Source organism: Pholis gunnellus (assembly GCF_910591455.1).
Source record: "Pholis gunnellus genome assembly, chromosome: 1".
NCBI lineage: Eukaryota > Metazoa > Chordata > Actinopteri > Perciformes > Pholidae > Pholis > Pholis gunnellus.
This window is the reverse complement of record NC_136528.1, coordinates 5,222,358-5,248,608: the sequence shown is the minus strand read 5'-3', so window position 1 is coordinate 5,248,608 and position 26,251 is coordinate 5,222,358. Positions and strand designations below refer to the sequence as shown.

General features: G+C 44.4%; 1 protein-coding gene across 1 annotated transcript in view; it reads left to right on the top strand.

Moving 5' to 3' along the window:
- The window catches only part of cskl (c-src tyrosine kinase-like), a 36,484-nt gene that overhangs the window by 5,631 nt on the left and 4,602 nt on the right, over positions 1-26,251 (top strand). Inside the window, exons 2-6 of the mRNA XM_079185808.1 lie at positions 14,957-15,040; positions 18,375-18,488; positions 19,085-19,197; positions 22,870-23,089; positions 26,017-26,110. Of these exons, the coding sequence (XP_079041934.1) occupies positions 15,026-15,040; positions 18,375-18,488; positions 19,085-19,197; positions 22,870-23,089; positions 26,017-26,110 (556 nt within the window). The 5' untranslated portion in view covers positions 14,957-15,025. The remainder of the gene's footprint in view (positions 1-14,956; positions 15,041-18,374; positions 18,489-19,084; positions 19,198-22,869; positions 23,090-26,016; positions 26,111-26,251) is intronic.

The window sequence follows — 26,251 nt, the reverse complement described above, 5'->3', positions numbered from 1 at the left end:
CTGAGCGCCGTCTTACATGTGCCAGGAATCAAACCTTTCACGTTTCCAGCTGACGTTGACATTGATAGTTTGATAAGATCTTCACCTTTTGTGATAAGTTCAGTTGCTGCTTGATGTAGTCGCCTTTAGTCCCTGTGTGAAATAATGCTGATGACCAAAACTGTACTTTTCTCAAGCCTCATGTCCAACCTCAGCCTGGTTTTCTTATTTTTTTGAATAATGAGGTTTTGTTTTGTGACTATTCGGGTTTAAACCGCCCTCATCTTGAAAAGGGAATCTGTTGAAAATGTGCATTAGAGTTGTAGCGGGGGAAGAAAGGGCGTCAATTGTAACGGCATTTTATTAAGCATTTGTGATGATATACACTGTAGCCTGAGATTTGTCCGTTGGTTGTGAATTCTCCATGCCGTATATATGGAAGCAGCTGTCACTGATTTAATATATATAGTCGATTGAGGCGTTTGGGAGCAAAGCTGCAAATCAACAGAATAGCTTTAGGTCAAAACTGGAGTTAAATGATTTTTCATTGCAGTGAAGTTTAATTTGTCAGGTATCTTTTTCAGTGGATTAGCCCAAATCAGACATTACCATCTGGTCTTTTAACCCATGAACTGTTACTAATATGAATCCCCAGAGAATGCACCACGTCACCGTGTGTAGCGCTCGTGATGAACACAAATGTACGATGGAGTGTCAAACTGATCTCTGAACTCAGGACATGAGTTCCCTGTTCAAACAGGAAGTGGACCAAGCCAAAGACCGGGGGCCTTCCCATGCTCACCTCCAGTGTCTGATCTCTTGTCTCCCTGCACACAACAACAACGCTTGTGTCCTGGTTCACTCTAGTCCATCGTATGTAGGCCAATATGTGGAGACAAAGAGGAAGTAGTGCAGTCAGTATAAAGTTGACGGGTTTTCCCCCTTTATAGACGTAGTAAACTCCACTGCCATTATTGGGAATTTCCTAAAAAGATCACAGGATGAATCACTGACGGCGACGATAGTGACAATGAATCCCGTCTCAGCGGGGGAGGCTCCAGTGCTTCCTCTTTTATCCGCCGTCCCATGCACTCCAGAGTCGTGTTTGAAGTGCATCGCACAGCTCAGATTCACAAAGATGCACGTAAATGCTTCTGCTGTAATGATGCCACAGAGAGCGCTGGAAAGCTAAGTGACCTGAATTAGGTCTCTACTCAAACACAGCCTTTTCTATGAAGGGAAGATTATTTAACGTGGTGTTTCCTTTGCGTAGAAATTTCCCTCAGGCTATCTTTTCTTTTTCTTTTATCAAAGCAAACATTCTTTTCCTGATGTTTTTAGTTGAGAGATTAAAAAGCTGCGTGGCATAGAGATGCTTATTGTTGATCGCGGCCTACATCTGGGCACGTTTGTGATGAGCCCCATGACTTACTGAGAGGAAGGCTGCATCGTGGGTGCAGAAATAGATCCAGAATGATGGATTTAGAGATACGAGGCAGATGGATCATTCTTCAGGACTTATCTTCTCCCATTTCATCATACACGCAAATCCTAGGAGCACAGGAAAGCCATCATCGTGACCGTGTGTCCTGTGGCCCATACCTTTTCAATCACAGCTGGACATGTTGAACATTTAGTTAAATTATCCATATCTGAAGAAGGGTTTCAGCTACATCCTGTCAAATGCTGTCACATCCGAAGCTGGGATCCTGTTCTCCAGTATCTAATAAGTTTAATTATTTATTTGGATCCTCGTTACCACTCACCAACGTGTCAGCTAGCCCCACTCCACATGTGGGCCAATGCCTCTTTGCTTAATTCTTATGCTCCTCTCGCTCATTCGCTTCGCATGCGTGCACCCTGTTATCATCGTCCTACTCAGGATATCTTCACGGAATGGGAGTTGTTGCATGCACTCATTAACCACAATATCCCGTTTTTGTGTTGGGGTGCTGTTTCCATGGAGTTGTGAGTGTCAAAGTAACACACCACTGCAGAACGCAGGACGAAAACTATTAAATATTAAAAGACAATCTCCCTCCAAACAGATGCCTGGAATAAACTGTGTACCGGTTGTTTCATGCAATATGTAACCCAGTAAAGAACCAGGATATCATTTTCAGAATATGATTGTGCATGTACATAGTTCCTCTCTGTCCCATCGGTAGGATTTGATCAATATTAGTACTCTTATTGATACTGCTTATCGGTTTCTTTTTGATTATATTCTGAGAAAAAAAGACAATTGATAAAGAAAAGAATCAACATTGCTTTATTATTCTTGTATGAAATGTTTTGTCCACCCGATACAGCTTCTCTCGCTGGAAGTTGTTCCGCCAAGGTGGTTATCCACCCAGAACCCAATACATCTTATTTCATGATCAATGAAGTGAGGCGATACCCACGCTTTTTGCTGCGTCGGTCAAATGAAGAAACGTGATGACTGCGGTTGACTGTGATTCTTATTTATAGTCGGGGCGGACGTCACTAACTCGTCGACTCACTCGCAGTCGCATCAACACTTCCGCTCATTCCATTTCCGCAGCCACCCCGGACTTGTGCGCTCTCGTATTTATATTATCACAGGGTCACTCTCCGTTCTGCTGTCCTTGCCTCCGAGTAGACCACGGGGTCCGCGTCATAAGGAAAACAAAGCCACCGGTCTGGAGTTTCCGCACGGCCCCGTCTCGCCTCTCTGGGGAGCGTAGGAATGTACCCGCCATTTAGAATACGCAGACACCCCCCCCCCCCCAGCTTGTTTCAGTGTCAACCTCATTGTGTCATGCTAGGGGCTTTAGATACATGTTAAGTTGTAGATTAGTTTCATGCTTGTTGCCAAACATGCTTCCTGCATTTAGCTCAGCCAGAATATTGTCTATTGTTATTGGCAAAGGAGGCCCTCCATGTTGTCTCCGTGATGTTACTGCAGCAATAAAGTACCCTCGTAAGGCTGTTTTCCTGCAACAGTCCCGTACACTGTTCTAAGCGCAATCTAAATGTATTGAATGGTGTGTTGTTGGTGAAGCCAGCACACGGCTGAAGTCTCATTCTACTACATTCTTAAGAGCCTGCGTCATGCTGTTTAACTGTAAAATGCGATGCGAGGTCAGGATGTTTGCTCCGGTGTCCACAGGGAGTCCTGAGCTGGTCCTTCCTGCTGTCTCTCTGCCGTGTGTCACCACTTTGTATTCGAAAAATCTAATTCAATGCTGAAGCAATTAATCGATAAGCTGATTGACAGAAAATGAATCGACAATGTCTTTGCTAATTGTTTATTTCATTAGGCCTACAATGTTTTTCTCTTTGTATAATTGTAAATTGAATAAAAGTATTTTAACTGTTGACCAGAAAAATAACGCGCCATTGGAAGACATCACATTGAACTCTTAGAAACAATTGTAACACATATTTTTTGGCTATTCTAGGACATTTAGTAGGCTAAAAACATAATCAGAGACAAATGCATAATAAAAATGACACAGGCTGCAGCTGATGATAAGTTAAAGTTATTTTTCTCTATTAATCGTCTGGTCTACAAAATGCCAGAAAATGGAATAGAAAGTGGAAAATGCCGACCAGATAGCAGAATAAATTCCCATTTGTGAAACTGTAAAACGACTCCCAACAATAAATCGATAATCAGAATAGTAGCTGATTCCTTTGCTATCAATCAGTAATCGGTGCAGCTCAAAGAATAACCGGTAGTTGGTACCGCTATGATTTGTAGGAACCATTAATGCTGTGCGCACACACCAGCGGTTCAGTTTTGGTCTTGGTTTTATTTAATATGAGACCAGGTTACATTTAGAGGAGAGTTTGTTCTCGCGTAAAATCATGTTCAATAGAAATGTTACAGCGTACAAAACGATACATTGTTCCCAGAGGGAATATTGAAAAGCTACTGCGGTCCTTTACTGCTCAGGCCTATTCACACAGACTTCTCTTTAAGGCTGTGAGAGTGAACGGGGTTATCACTGCGCTGTGTGTGCGTGAGAGCGCGAGGCTTTTGTGAATTCACCGTAGAAATTCCTGAGCCCTGCTCTCCGTGGGCAAGATTTGCAGTTGCTGCCTCTGCAAACATTGGCTCTGCATTAGCAGAAATTCTCCTCCGTGATCCCTCGTGTGTGTGTGTGTGTGTGTGTGTGTGTGTGTGACTGTCTGTCTGTCTGCCTTTCCTCACCCATATCGCTCACCATCACCTCATCACCCACTGTCCTTCTTCTACAGGTGAAAACACACTCTGAATGTGGTGCATACACACACACACACACACACATTCAAATACTTTAACTCAGCTCTATGTTCTTTTTAGAACATAACATTGTTCAGTGTCGATTTTTCAGCTGTGTTTTGTTCCGCTTCAGCCGGTGTGTGAACACACGATTACTCGTTGTTGTTTGTGTGGTGTGATTCAAACTGGGGCACACTGTATATGGGAAGTGACATCACATGCCACAGTGTTTCATCTGTGACTCCCACACACACACCGACACAGACACACGCCCAGACCTTCACCTGCATGTACGACGAACTATCGAAGCAGCGGTGCACTGATTTACATCCGTCAGGCGGTCCTCCTGTCAGATAATTAGGCTACATCTCTTAACTGAGCCTATGAAAAGAAGCTAATGACCTAGTTAACATGGTCTCCAGGGTCGTGCTGTTGTAGCTGAAACACTGGTGATTATAATCTGGTTATTCTGCTAGATATTGGCCAGGCTGTTTTTTTATCACTTAACCTAAAAATCTGGGGAACCAACTACTCCTCTAGTATTTTGTATCAGTGTTTTGCCATTTTTCAGCAACAGACATAAAGACTCTTCAGTAGTGTTGATTGAATGCCCATAATTCCTCGACTATCAATCCTCGACTCTAAAATATGGTGACGTGACATTAACAGCAATGTTTTATTCCAAGAACCAGCAGTGGAAGTTTTCTAAGGGAAAAACCTGCGAGACACTTCAGAGAGTACAAACTTATGCGTGAATATGCATGCAGGAGAGTGTCGAATCTGTGCACATGCACACACACACACACACACGCATAGGGTTGGAGCTAAGCAGGCCTGTGCCCCGCTGCGAAGAGTGCCCCCACACTGTGCGCTAATGCAAGTCTGTGGTTGTGAATTAATAATTCAGAGCGCTGGCATAGCTGGGTGGAGCCTCTATTATTCATGGTTGGCATTGGAACCGACAGATGACTGTTGTTAATATTAAGCAGCGGCAGCCGTCCGCCATCCTCCGTCCTCCACGCCCCTCTGCTCCACTCCTCCATTGCTGCGCTTTTCCTCTCCTGATCTCTGTCCTCTCCATCTGCGTCTCTCTCTCTCTCTCTCTCTGTCTCTGTCTCTGTGTGTGTGTATCATCCCCCTGTTCTACATCTCCCCATGTCTGTTGTTGTGCTGTCTCCTATACATTCTCTCTCTCGCCGTGAACTCTGAATTCAAATATGCGTCCTCAGAACAAAACGGTTCCTGAATTTCCAATCAGAAAATGTCGCGTAAAAGAAAAGAAATACAGGTATTCAGCTGGGCCTGAAATGCAGCTCAAATTCACAACTACTTGAACAGAGTAATGAACGTCAGGGCAGCTTCACTCAACTGACTTTTACCACGTTTTCTGCCAATACGGCTAAATCATATATTTCAGGTAATTTCAGGGAGGATTGCCGAGCAGAAACGGTTGCACAGTTTTCCAGCGCCCCAAATTTGGACCGCTGTCTTCTCTTGTGTTGAACGTGACAACCTGATGAGTGCGTCTCATGTTTCATAAGAAAGTACAGCTCTTACTCCATCTGTCCTTGTGTCTACACAAGTCAATTTCTCAATTTGGGATTACTGTGTGCTCAGGTAATCTGTATAATCTCTTTTTTTGGAGCCAAATAATATTCCAGTGTGCTTTGTGATTTTCGATTTTTGCCTCAGCTTCTCCCTTTCAGTCTCCATTTTCTCCCTACGTTCCTCTCTCTCCCTCCTTTTTTTTTTTTTTGTCCACTGAGCCTGGTGTTTTCCTCCATGGTGTCAGTGCTGCTGCCTCTGAATGCTTCTTTTTATTTGAAGAGATTTGGAGCGCCAGTCACCACTAATGCCGCTGCCATATTGTACCAGCATCCCGCTGTGGCTGCTGCTAATGACATTCTTTGTGTCTCCATCCTCGTGCTTCGCAGCCTCGTCTCCTCCTCCTCCTCCTCTGGTCTGAATGGAGGGCTTGTCATGTGTTGCCATCAAAGGAGGAGGAGAGGCAATGAAAGCAGCGGCAAGCAACTGCCCCCCCCTTCTTCCTCGTTTTCCTCACTCATTCTCTCTCAGCTCCTGGGATGTTTGATGCAACTTCTGTATGTGTTTGAGAGACAGCATATATTAAACTATGGTTGAAGAATGCGTTTTGCATATGTGTGCAAGTAGCAGCATATAATAGGCCAGAGGATGAGGGCATTTTGTGGGTACTTCAGTGGATGTGTGTGTGCGTGCACTGTTTATTCATTGACAGTGAGAGGATAAGCTAAGGTTGAAGAGTGTGTGTGTGTGTGTGTGTGTGTGTGTGTGTGTGTGTGTGTGTGTGTGTGTGTGTGTGTGTGTGTGTGTGTGTGTGTGTGTGTGTGTGTGTGTGTGTGTGTGTGTGTGTGTGTGTGTGTGTGTGTGTGTGTGTGTGTGCACCTGCCAAGCAGATGTCTTGTCAGAGGAGCACAGAGCCTCCCAGAATCCTCCACAAGCCTGCAACCTGCAAAAATTTGACTCCGATAAATAATTGTTTGCAAAAAATAGTTTTTCCAAGATAATATAAGACTATAAAGAATGCCAGTCTCATTCTTTAAGATGTAGCCTTCTTAACTAAAAATAACTGAAAATAAACCCTGATGATGAAATCATCATGCGATATTGCGGCAGATGCTTTTGAGTTGTATTATGGGAAATGTAGGGTCCAGCTTTTTTGGAGCTTGACTAAAGACCCCGTATTTTCTTTCTCTAACTTTGTTCATATAGTTTAGCCGTTCATTTTTTGTTTCAGCTGGTTGAACAATGCTACATTTTTGTACTTGGCGCTTCTATAAAACAGTGTACAGCAGCGGCAGCCAACATGGTCCAAACGTTAGTGGGGGAAATCCCTGAAAGAAAAGCAGTACGAGCAGGCGCACACGCCGCGTCTCCTTAACACAAGCAACGATGAAAAGCGACTGCAGCCCTCCTCCGCCTGCATGGATATTGAGAGGATATAAATAGCCGGTCCTGGTCGAGTGTGTGCTGACACTGGAACCGCAGCGCATGGGGCTCTAACAATAAGCCGCCGCCACTACCCTTCCTCCCCTCCGCTTTCTCCAGTCCAGCGGCCTCCCAGAGGCTCAAGAGGGGAGGGGAGGGAAGGGGAGTTTGGCTCTTCCTTTCTTTCTCCCATTTCCTGCCTCCCCGCTTTTGTAATCTGTCACCCGCGGTGAGCCCGAGCCCGTCACTCGTTGCGTCAGAGAGGCAGTCTTACCCACCTGTCTGCCTGCGCTGGGAGAGGTCTCCCCGTCACGCTGCTCTATTTTTCATTCAGTGAGATAAAGATGAGGGGGGGAGATTAGACACGCACATGACTCCGGTGCGCCGCTATAAAGAAAAGGATGCAATTTTTTCTTCTTCTCTTGCTCAGTTCAGAACTCCAGTAGAACACCACTGTGTTCTTTTGTTGGTATTCCTGGTTGCGTTCATGGTACGTGTTGCATTCGTTGTGTTATTACTATCTGTTAAAGTCAGTAAAGCGATCCAGTGTCAAGTGTGCACTGGAGGTTGTTAGTTCAAACCTCCGAAGCCATCTGGTGAATCTGTACAGAGGACATGTCTTTAATCTCGCTTTCCCTCTCCTCCCGGAATGATGATTAACAGCAAGATACGCTTGAGCAAGGCACTTATCTCTAATCCCTCCAGTGCAGCTGCTGGTTGATGATGTTAGAAGCCTGTGGTTGATTTGGGCAGCATTTTTTTTTTTCCCCCAAAGATCACAGCAAACCTCAACCCTGCATTTGTCTTTCCTTCTGTGGCGGTTGAGCCAAAGAGAAAAGCAGAGAAACCGAGTTTCTGTGGGACAGTGAAAATGCCACCACAGCAATAATACAAATAAAAAAAAGGTGAAGAAGGCTAGATATGCTTCATGTGGCAGATGGCAGCACGCGGTCGTAATGGCTGAGTACGCCACAGTCTCTCTCGACTTATTTCTGCTCTTTTTATTATTAACCATCCCTCGCAGCTCTCTCCTGTCCGTCTGCTCTACTTGAGTTTTCAGTGTCTCCTCCGTGCACCTGTCTGTACTCAACTACGGTAGAATCTCAGCCGTCTCTCTCAGGAGCAGGAATCGATCTGCTCAGCACCCGAGCCTTTTAAAGTTCATATTTAGTCGTATATTTCTAATCTTCGCTGGTTTGAAATGTTTGATTAGTGACGTGATTTATGTTGTCGATGTGGATTTAGATTTCTCTCCAGCAAGGAGAGGGACATATTTTGAAGTTGCATATCTGCTCTTAATTACCCTGCTCATCGTCTGAATTCTTTAGCTAATGTAGCATGTGAAATACCTAACAAATCAAGGTACTTAATCATTACTACCATATAAAAAATACCGCCTTAAAGCAGTCCTGCTTAGTGATATGTAAATTAGCCTTCAATGGACTAATGTACCCGCAAATTATAAGGGAACAGCTTGAGTGGCGTTGAAGCATCAGTGCTGGTTGACACATTTCTATATCAGCATATGGATTTAATATAGAATACAGAACATGATGGAAGTTAGTTTAACCTGTATATTGTGTTGGTCGGCACTACAAAGTAACCACCCTTATCTTCTTCTTATCTTTTGACATTTTAGACATGCAATATATTTTCAAAATAAACATAAATCTATTGACCGACTCGTGTCAAAATGTTGCTTTTACTGCCAACCCCACTAAACATCAACATCCCAGTCTTCAGCTCATTCACTCCAGTCAGTGTGTCTGAGCCAGAATGCCCGCTGTTCTTTACGTGCTCGGCGGGTAATGACAGTGAGATCAAGTATTTAATATATAAGGGTTGTCTGAAAGAGAGTTGAACAACTAACAACAAGCCACAGACCTAGATATAACCGGGTCTAAAGCAAGAGGGACCATGGACCTTGCATTGAGAGGCGCTGAGAAGGAGGTCTCCAATAAAGATAACTATGTCACTTTGTATTTAAACAGCTGTGGTTAAAGAAGTCCCAATCAGGTATTTTTAGCCCCAATCCAAGTATTTTAATATTGGGGGGTATCTGCCGATACAGAGTCTGATCCGTTCTCATATTTACTGAAACGTTGAAGTGACACATTTGTCAAGATGCAATCCGCTGGAGAGAAGACTCTGCACTCTTTTGGAGTCGTTGGACCCACTGCAAGACTCTGATTGTACGGTTGTGTCACAGAGTGGAGCTTCTTCCTCCAGTGAGATATACCCAGATGGGCTCCTATCGGGGCGTCATTGTGGACATTTCTTCCATATGCAACCTTATTCTGGAGTTCTTTTAAAAGAACGCTGCTTGGCCTCGTTTGGACCCGGTGGAGAAACTGTACGGGGATTTTTGCTTCACCCCTGCACCGATCAGGTATCGAATACAGACTCCACATTAATTGTACATCTTCGCTAAGGACAATAATCCCGCTGTCTGAGTGGAAAACTTAACAATATCTGGATGTGGAGCCATACACAGCAACAGGCAGAACATGCATGAGTCTAAATGAGATGAGCAAAGCATCATCAGCCTCAAAACAAAAGTACAGACCTTCACATGACGTTGCACTACACATTTTGCTGACTCGAGTTTCCTTATGTAATTTTGTTTATTTTTTTGTTTTTCATACCTGCGATGATAAACAAATGGGGAAAAATTAAGTCATATTTGGTTTTTTTCTACTCCTATTCAACTGCCAGCCTGTCGGCCTTGCACTACGCTGTGGTGTAATGGAGACGTCGTTGTTGTCTGTGGTTTCCGTGTGTGCCACTTATCGTTAGACTTGCACTTACTGTTGGTTTGCACTCAGCGTGACCGCCTGCATTTCCTTTGATTGGGCTATATTTGTCACACACGACTCAACATGGTTACTGGAAGCCAGGGCTTACAGTTTGAACAGCGGATTGGTCATATAGACGAAGGGTTTATCCTGTAATTGAGAAGAAGCAATGTATACATATTCAAATTTGAAACTGACGGGTAAATACTAGTTGGTGACAGGCACTAAAATCTATTACCTCATTTCTGTCCACTCGTCTGTATTTGCATATTTCCCAACCAGGGGTATCTTATTTGTTCACTGACTGGTAATTAGCCTCACATGTGTTCATCACTTGCTGTTGCAAACAGGCCTGCTGTCAAGTCCTTTACATAAGGGGCAATGTGATGCCGCCACGAGTCATTTGTTGTTGACAGTTCCATGCTGTCTACTCTGCAGAGCTTCCAGCACCGTGAGCGTTTTTTTTGTGAGCTTATGTTGTGTATTTGCATACCCAGTAGGTCACATTTCCATAATATTCCCCCCTGTTTCTTTTGCTCACGGTACACTCTACCATATAAACTCTACTGTCTTTGCTAAGCCTGAGTCAAGGTCCGATAGCTGCACTATACTTTGTTGAAGGGATTATTACATGGTTAGAGATAGACAGTCAGTACATGTGGTTATACAATACTGTAAGTAAACCTTTTAACACAGGTTGACACCGACTTTGATAATTCGATACAACACAGTCTTATGACATAGTCACGCAATTTTTATCTACTGATTTTTTTTTTTGGTGTAGCTCAGCAAGACTTTCAAATAGTAACAAAGCCACTCGGTTAGGTTTAGGAAAAACATCATGGTGAGGTTTCAAATAAGTACGCAAACTTAGGTTTAGGCAACAAAACAAACTTTAGGTTTAGGCAACAAAACAAACTTAGTTAGGTTTAGGAAGAATGCCATGAATATGTCGCTTCACAACACTTTGGGACAGGAACACCGGTCTCGTGATTTGAAAGACGTTTTGACCCATCCACCTCCCCTCCCGGCCCCAAAGGCAGTCAGTCATAGACAGGGCTGTACATAAACAGATGTTTAGCTCTGTGTCTGCACCTGAAGTTGGTTAACAGACTGTGGTTCTCTTTTTCAAAAGCCAACCCTGACATGACAGGACTTTGGTCAGATCGAATGCTTCCTGAATCCCGTTGGCGTGGTGTGTATAGTGCTCTCTCTGCAGCATACAGAGCTCTTGTGTGGCCTAACTTGACTAACCAGACTTGGAATTTGATGGGAATGTTGTTTACTGCTCGATTTTATATAATGCCGTCTTTTGTTCAGTGTGACGGGAGCTGTTGTTTAATGGCGGCTCGGTAAATTGAATTTCCCCCGGCACAATTAATGACATCCTGATTTAAAGGTAGACTTTTATAAGCTCCCGTAGACGCTGTGTTAGCAGGACCGTAATCTGCGGATGGCCTTGGTCCTGCTCGGACCACACTTCCTGTTGACACAACCCGAGGCTTTTGCCACCGTAGTTTTGGAATCTGACAGCAGTCTCAGTTAAACACCAGCCCTCCGTGGGGATTTCCGTCAAAGCTTTTATTTCTGCAGGGAAAGCTGACAGAGCAACAATCAGCTAAACATTCACATGGTAGGTTTCCAGCACAAACAGCGCTGTGCTTCTTTCGGATGAGCGTCAGCTAATAGGAGCTGGATTAGAGTGTAAGATAAATGCCTGACATTTTAAATGGTAGCCTGCTTCTATAAGCAGAAATATGGAGATAGGATGCTCATAACTATCAAGAGACAGATCTTCTCCGTTGACAGGGAACCGGGAGACTGATTTGTGAAATTGTAAGTTGGTGATTTAAGCTTTTATTAGACAAACTTAGTTTCACAATTGTGAATCACGTGCTATTACTCTGCCATCATCGTCTGTACGTCACAGAATAAAGTCAGTCTCTCATCCAGTTGGGTTTTGTATTTTTCGTGGTGTTTAATGGTGTCCAAACAAATAGCATCTACACGGAGCAAAGAGAAGCACATTGCATAATGAGCTGTTGTGATCAAACTCCGCTGCAAAAGAAACAATATGACAAGCAGAGACCCGAATGAACTACACAAACTCCAGCATACCTTTCAAAGGAAACAGTGTGTAATTGTGTAACAGTGTGTAAAACGGTGTAATTGTCAAAGTTACCGTTTTATTATCTATAATTTAAACCTTCCTTTTCTCTGTACTTTGGTTTCACCCCCGATATGTGAGTGTAGCAGGAATCTTTTCTTCACTGCTGACTCAGCGAGCTGGAAGAGATGGAGCTGAATTGTTTTCCAACACCTTTAAGAAGTCCATAACGAGGCCCGGGTGGCTCAGAGCAAAGACGCAGACTTGCCACAGGATGTCTTTTTGTTTGTTTGCCGTCTCTTTGCAGTCACGTTTTGTGTTAAACAGAGCAGCACGTAGCTCCAGGAGGCTGGATGCTGGCGTAGAGCGGACAACAAAACATCGCTTTATTCTCAAAAGTATAATGAATATGCAGGGATTTGTCTACAAGGCACAGGGCAGTGAAATATTAATGCGGTGTAACGAGATGATTAGTAGATGAGCAACAGGACCCCAAAGTCACTCTTATCACTTTCATCTGGATTCATCAAAGAGGCTGCGGAGCAGCAGCAGACGTGGAGCACAAAGAGTCGGGCGCACCGTTTTAAGTAGAACGGTGCGTAAGTAGAACAGTTCGAATGAAAACGGCGCGCAGGACACAAGCGGTGATGATATCACTGCCATCCGGCAGCGCTACAGAAGGCTGCTGTTACATCACCGTGTGTTGCCATGGCGCTGCCAGCAGCAGCCCCTGTTGCACAGGGACAGAAAATTAGGAGGAGAGGAGAAGGAAAGTGATGCCTCTGTTAGGTTTAGTGTCGAGCGCTCGGCTAGTCCTCGACCGAAGCCAAGAGAAACATCATGGTGGGGTTTCAAATAAGTACGGAACCGTAGGTTTAGTCAACAAATTAGAACGTTGTTAGTTTCGGCAACAAAAAATGCTTTGCTCCGCAGGGCAACATCAACGGGAAACGCTTTGTCTTCAAGCCAAGCCAATCGATGCAAAACACACACACAAACCAGGTAAAGTACCTTTCACCATTGCTAATTCTACGGTTTACATGGCAGGCATTAAGTCAAGAGTAGCAAGTCATCGCTGTGGTAATAACTTTCCAGAGATGTAAAATCCTGTTTTAAAGGGATATAAACTGTTGTGCTGTGTCTTGGTGTCTGATAAGCTTCTTCCTCTGACTGGTAACTGTAGCAACACGCCCAAATACACATAGCACCTTGCTTTCTTTCTTTTTTGGCGCAGTGCCATTGTTGATCTCAACACATGCACTACATAGCTATGCCTTCTTTCTCAGCTCAAAACATAGATGGCATCTCAGTTAATTTATTTTCAGCACGGGCGTTGCGACCATATTCTTCTCCGTGAGAAAGTGTACACAGTGGCGTCACTCTACAGTCCGCCAAAGACAATTCAATTGAAGCAGAACTTCTTTCACTCGCAGCCTTTACTGAGCACCACTTGAGCAATGTGAGCAGTGTGATGCCGAAGCTCCTGAATAGCTTGCAGGCGTTCCTCGTCGCTGGAGAGAGATAAGAATAGCGCTCGCCCTCTCTCTCTTACTCTCTCTCGCTATTGGCTGGGCGGCGTGGCCTCTGACTGGCAAGCCACGCCGCTCGGTTCCAGCAGTGCTGCTCTCACAACGTTAAAGTACGGCAAAGGGAAAAGAAGCGGGTGCCCTCTGGGCGCAGCGGAGCAGCTCGGCCTCGGATATATTTGGCTCCGTCAGTGTGCACATACAGATCTGCAGCGGCCTGCAATTAGGCCGTTTCCTGTTTGAGCGCAGGACACAGCGGCGCTGTGAAGCTCGGCCATAGATGCTCTCAGGGAGCATGCTAGCCAGGCCGTCTGAAGGAGATGCATCATTCTCATGGCTCCTAAATGACACAGCTGCTTTGCATGTGGGAGAGCAACGGGCTCGCTCAGTGGACAAAATGTTACTTTCCATGAAACGGACTTAATCAAAGTGAAAGATATGGGCATTTATTTATTGCGTCAGAAGTGCAGGGGAAATCAAAGAGAAGGGAGATGTTAAAGAACACATTTTTAGCCGGGATCATTGAGTTATGAATTATACTCAAGTTGTTGACAAGTTGGCCAGAGTACCCACACTCACTCTGGACATCTAAAGGCTCCTCCCTACCTCGTACAAAGCACTGGAAAATATGCGCCAACCACTTCCTCCCTCTCACTCGCCTCCCTCCCCGTTTTTCAGCTTCCTGTTCTCTCGGCTGGTCGGATGTGAGAAGCTTTGAATGGAAGCAGTCTGCTGTGGGGGGCCATATTCAGTTAATGTTACACCTTTAAACAGCTGATTTAACACCTTTTTAAGGTCCGTGTGGCGGTTAAGAGATGTAAAAATACACACTTTGGAATCACCGATATTGAGTATTATATATTCATATCTCTTACATTGGGTTAGTGTTAGAAAACCCTATTGAGTTTGTTGTGCTGTAAAATGTATTTATTTTGTGATTCGTACATTCATTCTTATTGAACTACAATCATAAAAACGTGTATGATATTTGTACCACGGTGGGATTTTAGTTTGTTTTACAGTTGCCGCAACACATCTCAACAGTTTTCATGTGCAATGTGTGTTTACATTTGCACATTTAAGGCTTGTTTAATGCATTTGCACCAAGGACAGTAACTTTATTATGTCGGCAGTTCATCTACTTGACTGGGAAGCCGGCTGTTGTTGTTTGGTTTTGCTTGTCCATAAATGAAATGTCCATATACACTTGTCAACATATTAAAATATGGACCATTGTCATCGGAGGCCTTATGGTTCTAAAACAATGGCCCCAAGACAGAATACATCTTACATTTATAAACCGGTTGTTGGTTGTATTTCTAATGCTTTGATTTATTTGTATTTTTCACAGCTCTGATGGTACTAGCTGAACAGTGACCGCTACCTGCCCGAGGACACCTGCTGCCCAATTCCCTTCATCATGTCTGGGATGCACGTAAGTGAATGTTTTTTTACCCTTAATTACCTACCCAGTAGGTTTACAGGTAGGCAAACGCTTTGTAAACACGACCTGCTCTACATTTCATAAAACTACACGCATCTAAACAAGCAGTAGCTAACAGTCCATATTAACAAGGAAGTGAGACATTAAAGGGTAAACCACGGACGTAGCTACGACTAATGATCATTAACCGTTACTAATTAATCAGCTAATTATTTTTAAATGACGTAAAAAAATAAAAACTTTCAATGTGACTTCTTTGTTTCTTTGTTTTGTCAAACCAGCATTTCAAAATCAAAAGTTATTCAGTTTTGCTTCAATCAATTATCAAACCGTTAACTTAAGGAATTTGGCATCATTAGTTTTTTTTTAAGAAAACATACCGAGAGGATTTGGGGGGAATGAAAGATGCACCTTGTTAAGTATTGTTCTTATTCAAAATATGTACCTTTTGGTCATACCTTCCTGTCACGTGTGTCCGTTTCCCTGAGACGACTCGACTCAAAATACAGATTAACGAGCTGGCACACACACCAACGTGAGCATGAGGTGCTGACAGAAACCCGTATCTGTAGCGGTGCATGAATGCACATAGCTGCTGAGCACACGTCCATCAAAGTGCCCGGCTCCGTGTTTAGTGGTCTCACGTTACCCGACCGTCGCAGTGGTTTAACTAATGCTTCACAAGTGCTGGCTTCCGATCACTTTCTCTCCTGCTTCCTGCCTTCAGATGTCCTTATTGATCCCGGTCGTTTTTGATCTGACACACGACGACGCTCCACTGCAGTCGGGGAAAGATTTTTAAAAAATAATTTCCAAAAGGACAAAGCTGGATTCAGACTTCTGAAGATTTCATCATGTTTTTGGTAGTAAATGTTAATTGCAACTAATAATAATGGATGTTGTAATGCCACAATCAATAATCATGTCAGAATATTTCGGCCTTGAGACCCTGACAGAAAACTCTGTGGTTCATAGCACCATCGATGCATTATGGATTCAGTGTGACTCTGGCTTAAAGAATAGCGGCGAGTTTCCAGAAATAGATCAAGAGGTCACCGAATTTATTGGACCCAGACTGTTTTGAGGACCTGCACTGTGACCTGTGCTGGTCACAGAACTGTGAAGATTCAGTGAGTGTAATAAACCAAACTGACTTGTGGGAAAATCAGGAGGTGAACTAGAGTTGGATGTCAAGTATTGATGAAACACTATACACCTTCAAATATGTGTGACTATGCTGGGGGAAGATGCTAACGTGAATATGCCTTTTAGACATTTTCAGTCAAAGCTGAAACAATAAAGTGGAAGTAACGGGTAAGCCTATGTTTGATACAAAAATATGTGAATGCAACTTCAGGTGAGATGCAGCCTGTGGTTTTCTTCCCTCGTTGCTTTGTGTACTCGGCTACATTTTAAATGACTAAAGATCCTCAAGGAAATATCCCCAGTAACACAATTTGTCCAGTAAAACTAGTTTTCATAAAGTCCTTTTGTTGGAAGTTAATAACAGCTGAGAATTCAAGGGTGATTCTGTATCTACATCACCGTGGAGTCGCAGCCATCACCAGTGGTCCAGACTCATCACGCGGTATTGGCCCGAGAGCGCTTCGGACGCGCTCAGCTGTACCGTGTGTTGTCGGGAATAAAGCGGCTCGTACGAGGACTCGCACCTGCTGCTTTGTACTCCGGCTTTCTCGTTTCATCTCATCCGCTCTATCGCGGTATGTTTTTGATCACGCTCACCGTGCCGATGTAACAGGCGCAAACTGAATGCACAAAGCCTCCTCATCCCAGCTGTCATTTCCATTTATATTTTAGGCACGCTGCTGCCACGTTTACATTATTCAGAGTGACTGACGATGAGCGCAGCTGGCCTTTTTCAAGACGTATTCAGAAAAGCAAATTGGGAGGCAGCGACTGTGATGTAATGACTTTGTTTAAGATGAGCCAGAGAACAGGAGATGTCCCTCACACACGGCACAGATTAATTTAGTCTTTAAAAGTAAGATACTGCTAAACCCACACAGGGGTTTTGAGTTTTTTAGGCCTCTGCCCTGTTGTGTGGAGCCACGCAAGAAATTACCTGAGCTCACAACACTCCAACACACCAACAAGATGAATGAAGGTGGAAGTTGTGCCGCCTGTGCACGTAGCATTATGAGTTCTGAGGAGGGATCAGTGAAAACACTGAAGACTGTCCCAGCTGTGTAGTCAATGACTACGTTTACATGCACACAATATTCCGTTTTTTGCCCTTATTCCAAAAAAGACAAAATATTCCTACTAAGCTGTTTGCATGGCTAATAAGAATGAATATTCCCGTTTACATACAGCCGTGCATATTCCGAATAACGTAAAACCACCTTCTTGAAAGGGTCGGTGTTGCAATATTTGCGCATATCCAAAAAACTGTTCATCCAAGTCCTTCACACTGCTTAAAAGTAGGAGTGTTTCTTCTTCCGACCAGAAATGTAGGCTTTTCTTATGAGCATGCATCTCTACTTCAACTTTTCAAACGCACTGTATACATGTCCAAAGACTGGTCCTAAAACCGGAATAATATCCGCATATCCCAGATGTCTTAATCTGGAAATGCTCCATTCGGAATAAGACCTAATTCAGAATATCCAAACGGAGTATGATGTTTAGATGAGTCATTGAATTCAAAATATTGTGATTTTCTGAATAATAGTGGAATATGGGTGTGCATGTAAACGTGGTCATTGACCTTGGACAGGTCAGCAATAGGAATGAGTCCAACTTCACAACACATGAAACTTCATGTAGGCCGATGGTTTGTTGAGTTTAGTGTATTGAGTTTAGCTTTTTTGTTTTTTTATCCGATTAATCTAAAAAATAATCGACAGATTAATCGATTATTAAAATAATCAGTTGCAGCCCTAATTCCAACCAGTCTGTTGGTTTCACAGTTTACCGTGCAGCCTGAAAACTTCATCTCAACTTCGCTGTCTGCACTGCCCTGCAGCGAGCAGGAGCTACAGTCTCCTCAACCTTTTGCCAAGATTCACACAACCACCTCGGGTTATATTCATCTCTCTAATCCGTGAAGTGGGTGGTGTTAGCATGCATATGCACAGAGATCGATTATTGCCGGGGATCTGTGCTTGCACTCAATTTCATTTTAAGATACTGTCACATGTGTTTTGAAAATGCAGGCTGAAGTTTATAATGGTACATATTACCACTATAACATTCCTCTAGCTATGTTAAATGTCTTTTTTTTCTTGCAATTAATTATAAAGGATGTGCTATGTGTGAAAGAAAATCACAGAATCTTTGTTCTTCTCTGTCTGATGTGATTTAGGCACCATGGTCGACTGGCACAGAGTGTGTAGCCAAGTACAACTTCCAGACTGCCAACGAACAGGACCTGCCTTTCTGTAAAGGAGATTTACTGACCATCATCGGAGCCACCAGGGTAAGTGTGTATGTGTATGTATGTATGTATGTATATATATATATATATATATATATATATATATATATATATATATATATATATATATATATATATATATATATATATATATATATATATATATATATTGCTCATAGCTGCCATCCGGGCCAAATGTTCATTCATTTTAACGTACTTCTTCATGAGGTTGTACAGTTAAGTATATAGAATGATATGGCGCCGTTTCTGTTTCCCCGGTTAATGATCATGTTCTGAATACTGGAAATTTGCAATTGCAATATTGAGGGAAAAAATAAATGGTGACCTTGCGGATTACAATCATGTCATCTTAAATTTGCAGGACTGTCAAGACAAGCAGCACTATTCTCAACCTACTTATTCTAAATGAATTAAGGTCATGACATTTAAGTATCCATTCTCCAGTACGTGTAGAGTACTGCAGCTGTGTAACCCCACTGCTTCACTTCTGCTGCCACCTGTGTTTAGAGAGGGACATGAGGGACTTTAATGCTCCTCACCCACAGGAGGACCTCCAGCTTACCTCAGTTATTATCACCAGTACTAAGGCTGTGTTGTTGCTCGTTTGGCTGTTGCAGGATCCCAACTGGTACAGAGCGAGGAACTCGGTGGGCAGAGAGGGCACCATCCCGGCTAACTATGTCCAGAAAAGGGAAGGAGTCAAGTCAGGAGGGAAGCTCAGTCTCATGCCGTAAGTACCACGGGGTAATGGAGGAAACCCAAACTAACTACAACTTTGCTACATCATTTCCTTTTTTAAGTGTGTGAACAAGTTGTCGTGAGACATCAGACTTTAGTTCCCTGCAGCGCGGGAAAATGTAGTGTTGATTTCAAAAAGTGAGTTAAAGCATCAAAAGATGGAAATTCCATCTTTTGCAGTCTTTCAGCTCGTGATGCGCGTCTTCTCTCTTGTCTGCATCTGGCTGCCACAGAGGCCAGGACCAGCTGTGCACTACATGTGAATCAGGCTCTTTGAAACGGCAGCTATTTAAAAAAGAGGCAAAACATAACGACAGGCATATGCAAATGAGGAGCGACAGGAAGGCCGAGAGCAATACGGGCTGCAGCGGTATCATCACATGGCTTTCAGATGACAACATCTCATAGCCGCCAAAGCATTTGTGCCCAGTAGTTAAACTTTACAGATTAAGAGGAGTTTTTAATTTAAGCGTTTCAGTTAAGAGGAAGTGTAGGATTATAAGACGAGGATAGTTACTCTCACAGAGAAGTGGTGCTCTGTGAGACATGTTCCACCATCAACTGTATTCATAACAATGATGATAAACTATATTTATTTAGCACCTTTCATACAAGAAATACAGCCCAGGGTGCTTTACAATAAAAGAAGATAAACATAGAATGAGGTAATGGAGGTCATTTGAGACTTATTGAACATAAAGTCTGAAAGTGCACAGTTAATATTCAGTACCAAGGTGTCTGAGGCCAGAAGCAAACACTCCCAATTTCCCACCGAGACTTAAATCCACTACAGGTCTCTATTACACTGAAAAAGCGTGTAACCTCACTGCAGGTCTCCTCTGTGTCGGTGTACAGCCCCTAAAACCGACCCGGAGAAACCAGTGTGGCGCTGTGAGGGTCCTCAGAACACACCCCACAGTGTTTTGTGTCCAAATCTACCAACCACTGATAACAATAATACTAAATAAAGTTTAAAATATTTGAATCAGTACCCTTATTTGCAGCATGCACGTATACATCAACAATTTGTACAATATAATTTTTTTCAGTTTATAGAGAATATAATCTCTATTATTATAATAATAATATTGGCTTTACGATATTAGGCGCTGCCTTGTGTGACTCAGCCGACCCGTCTGTTGTTCAGCGGTGGTATGCCACTGTAACATCCTGTTGGCAGGAAACATTTAAATAGACTTTTGACCCTCTTTGTCTCACTTCATCAACTGCCGCTGAGCGCTTTAACCTCTCTCCCTTTTGCGCCACTGACTCCGCCCTTCTGCACCAATTTTCAGCGTGGTCACGGGGGGTCACCCAGCTCTGGCACGTCGCTGCATGTGTGGTCTGAGGAGCTATCTTTAAGTTAGCCTCGTGCAACCGGGAGGGCTTTGCAAACACAACAACAACAGCGGCATGAGCTACTAAACTCCAGTGCTAGCTCCTACTTTGCCGCTCTGATTTAGATTTAAGTTCAGAGATTGATCACTTTGATTGATCATGTTATGATTCCTGCAGTCTGACAAGTAGTCCACTTTTGCCTCTCTTTTTTTCTCACTTATTCACGAAAACAGTTTGCATGGTTCTACTTGATGACCTCATGTCCTCACAGCTGTTCTTGAGAAGTGTTTTTTTTTTTTTAAACACTCAAGTCATCAGAAGTCATTATCTGGAGCCATCGTCCGTAACCCACGGGGACTCCTTGACTTTAGTTATGAATCTCTAACAGATGTCTCCCTGACGACCTCTCCTCCTCTTCTGGGTTACATAAGGGTTCAGCTGTGGTCCCTCCTGTCCCCATTCGAGCCCTGACCGATTGATACTCGGCAGTGAATACAGTCCTCCCCTCCCTTGCAATGGCGTCCCAACAGCTTGTTCTCTCTGCTGCCCCCGTGTGGCAGATATCTGCCACACATAACGTGCACCTCCCACTAAAGAATGCCGGGGTGTTCAGTCCTCCTTCCCTGTTGTTTACCACATGGTTTGTGCCTTTATTTCAGTATGATTTAATGTACGACTACTGCAGTTGAGTAACGTAGACAGAGCAGCCAGTGTGTGTCCACCAAAGAGGCCAAGTGTGTGTGTGTGTGTGTGTGTGTCTGTCTCTGGGCAGGGCCACGCTTGGCGTGCCCGCGCTCGGATTAGCGATCGGAGAAGCCGCCCGCACTGATCTAATCAACTCAACCCGCACTAAGCTGCTTTGCCACAAGGGCCTCCGCTGCATGAGGAGGACGAGTGTGAAGAAGAGGCGTAGGGAGTGACTGAGGCAGCCGCGGGAAAACAAGGCTGAATCAATTGGAGCCGTTGATTACCTCTACTTCACTATCCAAGACGGACAGAGAGAGACCCTGTAGGCTGCTACCACTTGCCTCTAACACAACCTTTTCACACGAGGAGTGATATGAATCGATGGGATGGTGGTGTGTGTGTTTGTGTGTGTGTTTGTGTGTGTGAGCTCAGGACCACAGATGAACGATATCCAAATTCTTACAATGAGGATTTTGTATTTCATTGGGAAATGTAACATACATTACACTTGGATATGTTGTAGATCAAAGGTTACAATTAATTTGCTGTTAAATACAAAAACCCAGTCAGAAACAAGAGGTTGCCATGTTAAGGAATCACTACACTGCACACAGACTACTGTAAAATCAGCATACTGTTAGGTGTGTGTGTGTGTGTGTGTGTGTGTGTGTGTGTGTGTGTGTGTGAATAACCAAGTTTCTCTGTGTTCCATGTACACAACCATATTGCCAATATCACCCAAACCATGGTAATGCTGACAGCCAGGATTCTGATGTGCATGTAAAGGCACTCACTGTAACGCAGCTGTCTAATCCATCAATAAGTAGCATATAGCTATAGCCACCGGGCCATATGGTGAGGGTGAAGCATGGTTACACAGCCAGCAAAGCAAGAGCTTCATTTGTTCTCAGAGAGCAGGCTTTTCTTTTCCATCTCTGCAGAAGCTCGAGTTAAAAACAAATCAAACTCCTTAGTCAGTCCATCTCTTGGTCTCCCTGATCTCCGCCAGGAACTGGTGACTTGGCTGTGTCCGGTCCAACGCCTCGTCTGAGCACTTTCCTGTTATTGCAGTTGGTGCGTGTCAGTTTCCGACTCTGCCTCAGGCTCCTTGTGTGTGTGTGTGAGAACACCGAGCTTCCTGTTGTTTGGGTCCAGGTACTCCCCCCCCCCCCCCCCCCCCCCCCCCCCCCCCCCCGCTCCGCTCAAGCCAAACGGACCGGAAGTGGCGCCGACCGGCTTCCCGTCAACGCGACAGGCTCTCGTTTTTATTTGATCTTTTCAGAGAAGGGCTGCAGGCCGCGATGCGTGGAGGCGGATAGCAGCGCTGACAGAGCAGATGAGGATTTCAGTTGTAGCAGCGCATGGATCACACTTGTTTCTTTAATATTCTGCGATTGTTATATAAACGTCTGCACTGTGTGTGTGTGGGCATGCGAACAGTACATGCCAGTTTTTGAATGTCAAACCATTCCCTTTTCCTCGCTCACATTCTTTGTCCACATTTGTCATTTTGATGTCTGACTCACCATCTCCTTGTTTCTCCCTCTTCATTATATGCTCTCCTTCTTTTTACACTATCTCTCCATCATTTTCTCCCTGTCTTGTCATTAACTTTTTGCCCACCTTTCCCTCCTCGCAGCTGGTTCCACGGGAAGATAACGCGGGAGCAGGCCGAGCGGCTCCTCTACCCTCCGGAGACGGGCTTGTTCCTGGTGAGGGAGAGCACCAACTATCCCGGCGATTACACCCTGTGCGTCAGCTGTGACGGCAAGGTGGAGCACTACCGCATCATCTACCACAACGGCAAGCTCACCATCGACGAGGAGGAGTACTTCGAGAACCTCATGCAGCTGGTTGAGGTGAGGCGACTCCCATCTTCTCCTCACATGATGCTCTTGGTACCCATGTTCCGCTTGGCGCTCAGTCTGGCAGATGGAAAAAGTGTAATTGGCCTCCCGTTATCTGTGCCAGTAGCTCGGTTTGTCTTCAAGCTTAATCATCATGAGAAGTGAAAGTCACAGAGTGTTTCAGCCAAACCGCGGATAAAGGAAGTTGTGGTCACGAAAAGGAAACCATTGACCACTCTCGTTTCATGTTGCCCCAGAAGATACTTCCTCTCTCCTAAAAAGCCATCGAGATGTAGCGCGAACTTTGTCAGGCTACCGGCAACTCGTTCTGCAGCGGCAGAAAACGGGATTCCACGAACTTCATGCCTCATCACAGTTTCCTCAGGAAGACTGGAGAGTTGAAAGGAGTCCGTTGGTCGTCAGAGAAAACATCTGCATTTTGATTATTTTTTTATTTTTTTAAATCAAAAAATGTCAAATATTATCTTGCTGTTTTCTTTGACGGTTAACTGAATATTTCAAAACATGCTAAAGTGAAGACCTCACATTAGACTGGAGGAAATAGCGACGGGCATTCTTCACCATTTATTGACATTCTATAAACCAAATGACTATTCAAGAAAACAATCTGCAGAGTCATTCATTAGTTAAAGCCCCAGGAGGCTGTATTGGATTTTTGTCAGCTCTTGTTTTCAATCTATGTGCAAAAACAGTCGCCGATCTTTACCTGGAGACCAAGAAGTCCCCACTCATGATCAATCAGTCTATTGAAGCAATCCAGGTCTGTTTACATTCATCATGTTACGATTTGAGATTTGGAATCCAGCTTGAAATGGCGTGCCATTAGTCAACTTAAATTGAGTTAAACTGCGATCAATCATGCAGTGGTACGATTACATAACTCTGTAAACATAAGAAACACACACACACACACACACACACACACACACACATTGAGTGTCCCCGTGGAGTTCCCCCTTAAAATCAGACTCAAGTACTTGTTCACATTCTTCAAAAAGCCGTCTGATCCTCTCACTCACTGCCTGTTATCTGCGAGACGGTTCACAGGAAGGACAGAGTGTGGAGAGGGGAAGACGTGAGACAGTGATAGGAAAGGAGAGGAGGGGGGAGGGGGGGGGGGGGGGCTTTCATCCTCTCAGATTAAGAGAGGAGCTGGATTGACGCCTATCACACTTTTAATTGGACCCCATCTCTTTGCCTCGCGGGCCGTTTGGAAGTGGACGACAGGAATGTGTCAGCTGGCACCGAGACCATCTACATCCCCGCTGCATTCTACATATCAGCCGCCCGCAATCTTTTCTCTCTCTCTCTCTCTCTCTCTCTCTCTCTCTCTCTCGTTCACACCCCCCAGGCTTGCTTCTGCCTTCCACTCCCTTCCTCCACCTCCCTCGTGTATACCTGGCATATTGCTTCCTCTCCTCCTCTCTTTGTTATCCACCTCAACCTCTTCCCCCGCCTCGCCCGCCCTCAGTTTCTCTCTCTCTCACTACATCTTTATCCTCTCCACCGTCTGCATTCCCCTGCGCCTTCTCCTTTCTCTCCATAACAGGCTGTGAGAGGATGCCTCGCATTCTTGTGTGTTTATATATATATTTATATTTATACACGCATATATGCTGAGACACCCGGGCCTCCTCCCTGTCAATCACAGCAGCCACAATGTCATTATGTGTCCCATGAATGCCGTGATTCTGCATGGAGTGAAACAAAGATGGCTCCGTGTGTTATTTTAAAAGGGTGTGACAGCACGGGGGGAACGTTTTTCACAACTACAATCCTCATTCAGTATTTGTACTCTGTGTTTACACCCTTCTGCTTTAATTACATATGGGTGGATCTTGATTTATTCAGCACAATTGTGTTATAAAAACACATTTTCACGCATTAAATTACTGGATTTTAAGGAAACAAGCGGTGCTTATTATGCAACATTCTGAGTTGTCTGAAAGTGTTGAATCTACATTTGTGTGTTGTTCTTCGACATAAGTGGCCACAGTGCTGAACAATGTAGTGGAGCTGACCCCCCCCCCCCCCCCTCCCCTCCCCTCCTTCACCATGCTGCCCCCTGGTGGTCGCCACAGCGACTTACACTCTGTGGTCTATTCGGCATGCTGCAGTTGTACAACCTTAAGCCAGACCGTTTGTTTTGTTTTCGGTGGGGTAGCGTCTTCTGTTGCTTTAATTGATTGGGGGGGGGTGTAAAAGATCAGATGCATTGACCTCTCTCACGCCCACCCACTTGTCATCCTCCTGCTGCTGCTGCTGGTTCTCACAAAAAGCCTTCACAGCTCCTCTTAAGGCGCCTCGTGCATACCGTCAATCTTCATCAGAGGTTCATTCATTTACAAAGACCCATCCTGTCACCTCAATCGATAAATGATCGCAATACGGTTGCATTGGGTTTCAGTGATCTGGTTTAGTCCAATTATGTTTGTGTATGAGACGAGTGTCCGACTGAAAGAAAAACGATGGAAGAAAGAACTTCACTACTTTCTTTACGCCCTTGGAGCTGATTTGAGGAGCTCAGTGCTCCAATAAGCGTTACCTCTACTCATCTCCTTCTATTCATCTTTTGTGGCGGGAGTTTCCTCCTCTTCATCGTTGAAGGCGAACACCACTGATCTCCTCGTACGCATGACGTCGACTGAGCTTCCGCACATCAACTCTTGCCTGAATCCTCAAAAGCTTGTACACGGATCCACCTCTCAGATTTGATCTTTTAACATCAGCCCTCCATTCAATAGGTCGAGTGAGAGTGAACTATCGCAGTATAATCCGCAGACATCGGGTTTAGAAAAAGTCAAACGATGAAATCCTTTATGAAAATGACAACGTAATCTCCAACCTTAACACACTGACTCTTGTCCTCCCGTATTGAAAAAGAACAATGAAAGTAATTGTCTCTTGTCTGTCCCCAGCACTACACCAAAGACGCCGATGGCCTTTGCACCCGGCTGATCAAACCCAAGTTGATGGAGGGAACGGTGGCAGCACAAGACGAGTTCTCCAGGAGTAAGGACACACTGCGCTCATTAAACACCACTCACCCCCCCGGGGACGCTGTCATTGTTGTGTTTCCGTACTGTCACAATAACCTCCCGAGCGCTCAGCGTGCAGACAGTGGGTCCTGATGGCATTAATCGACAGAGGGGT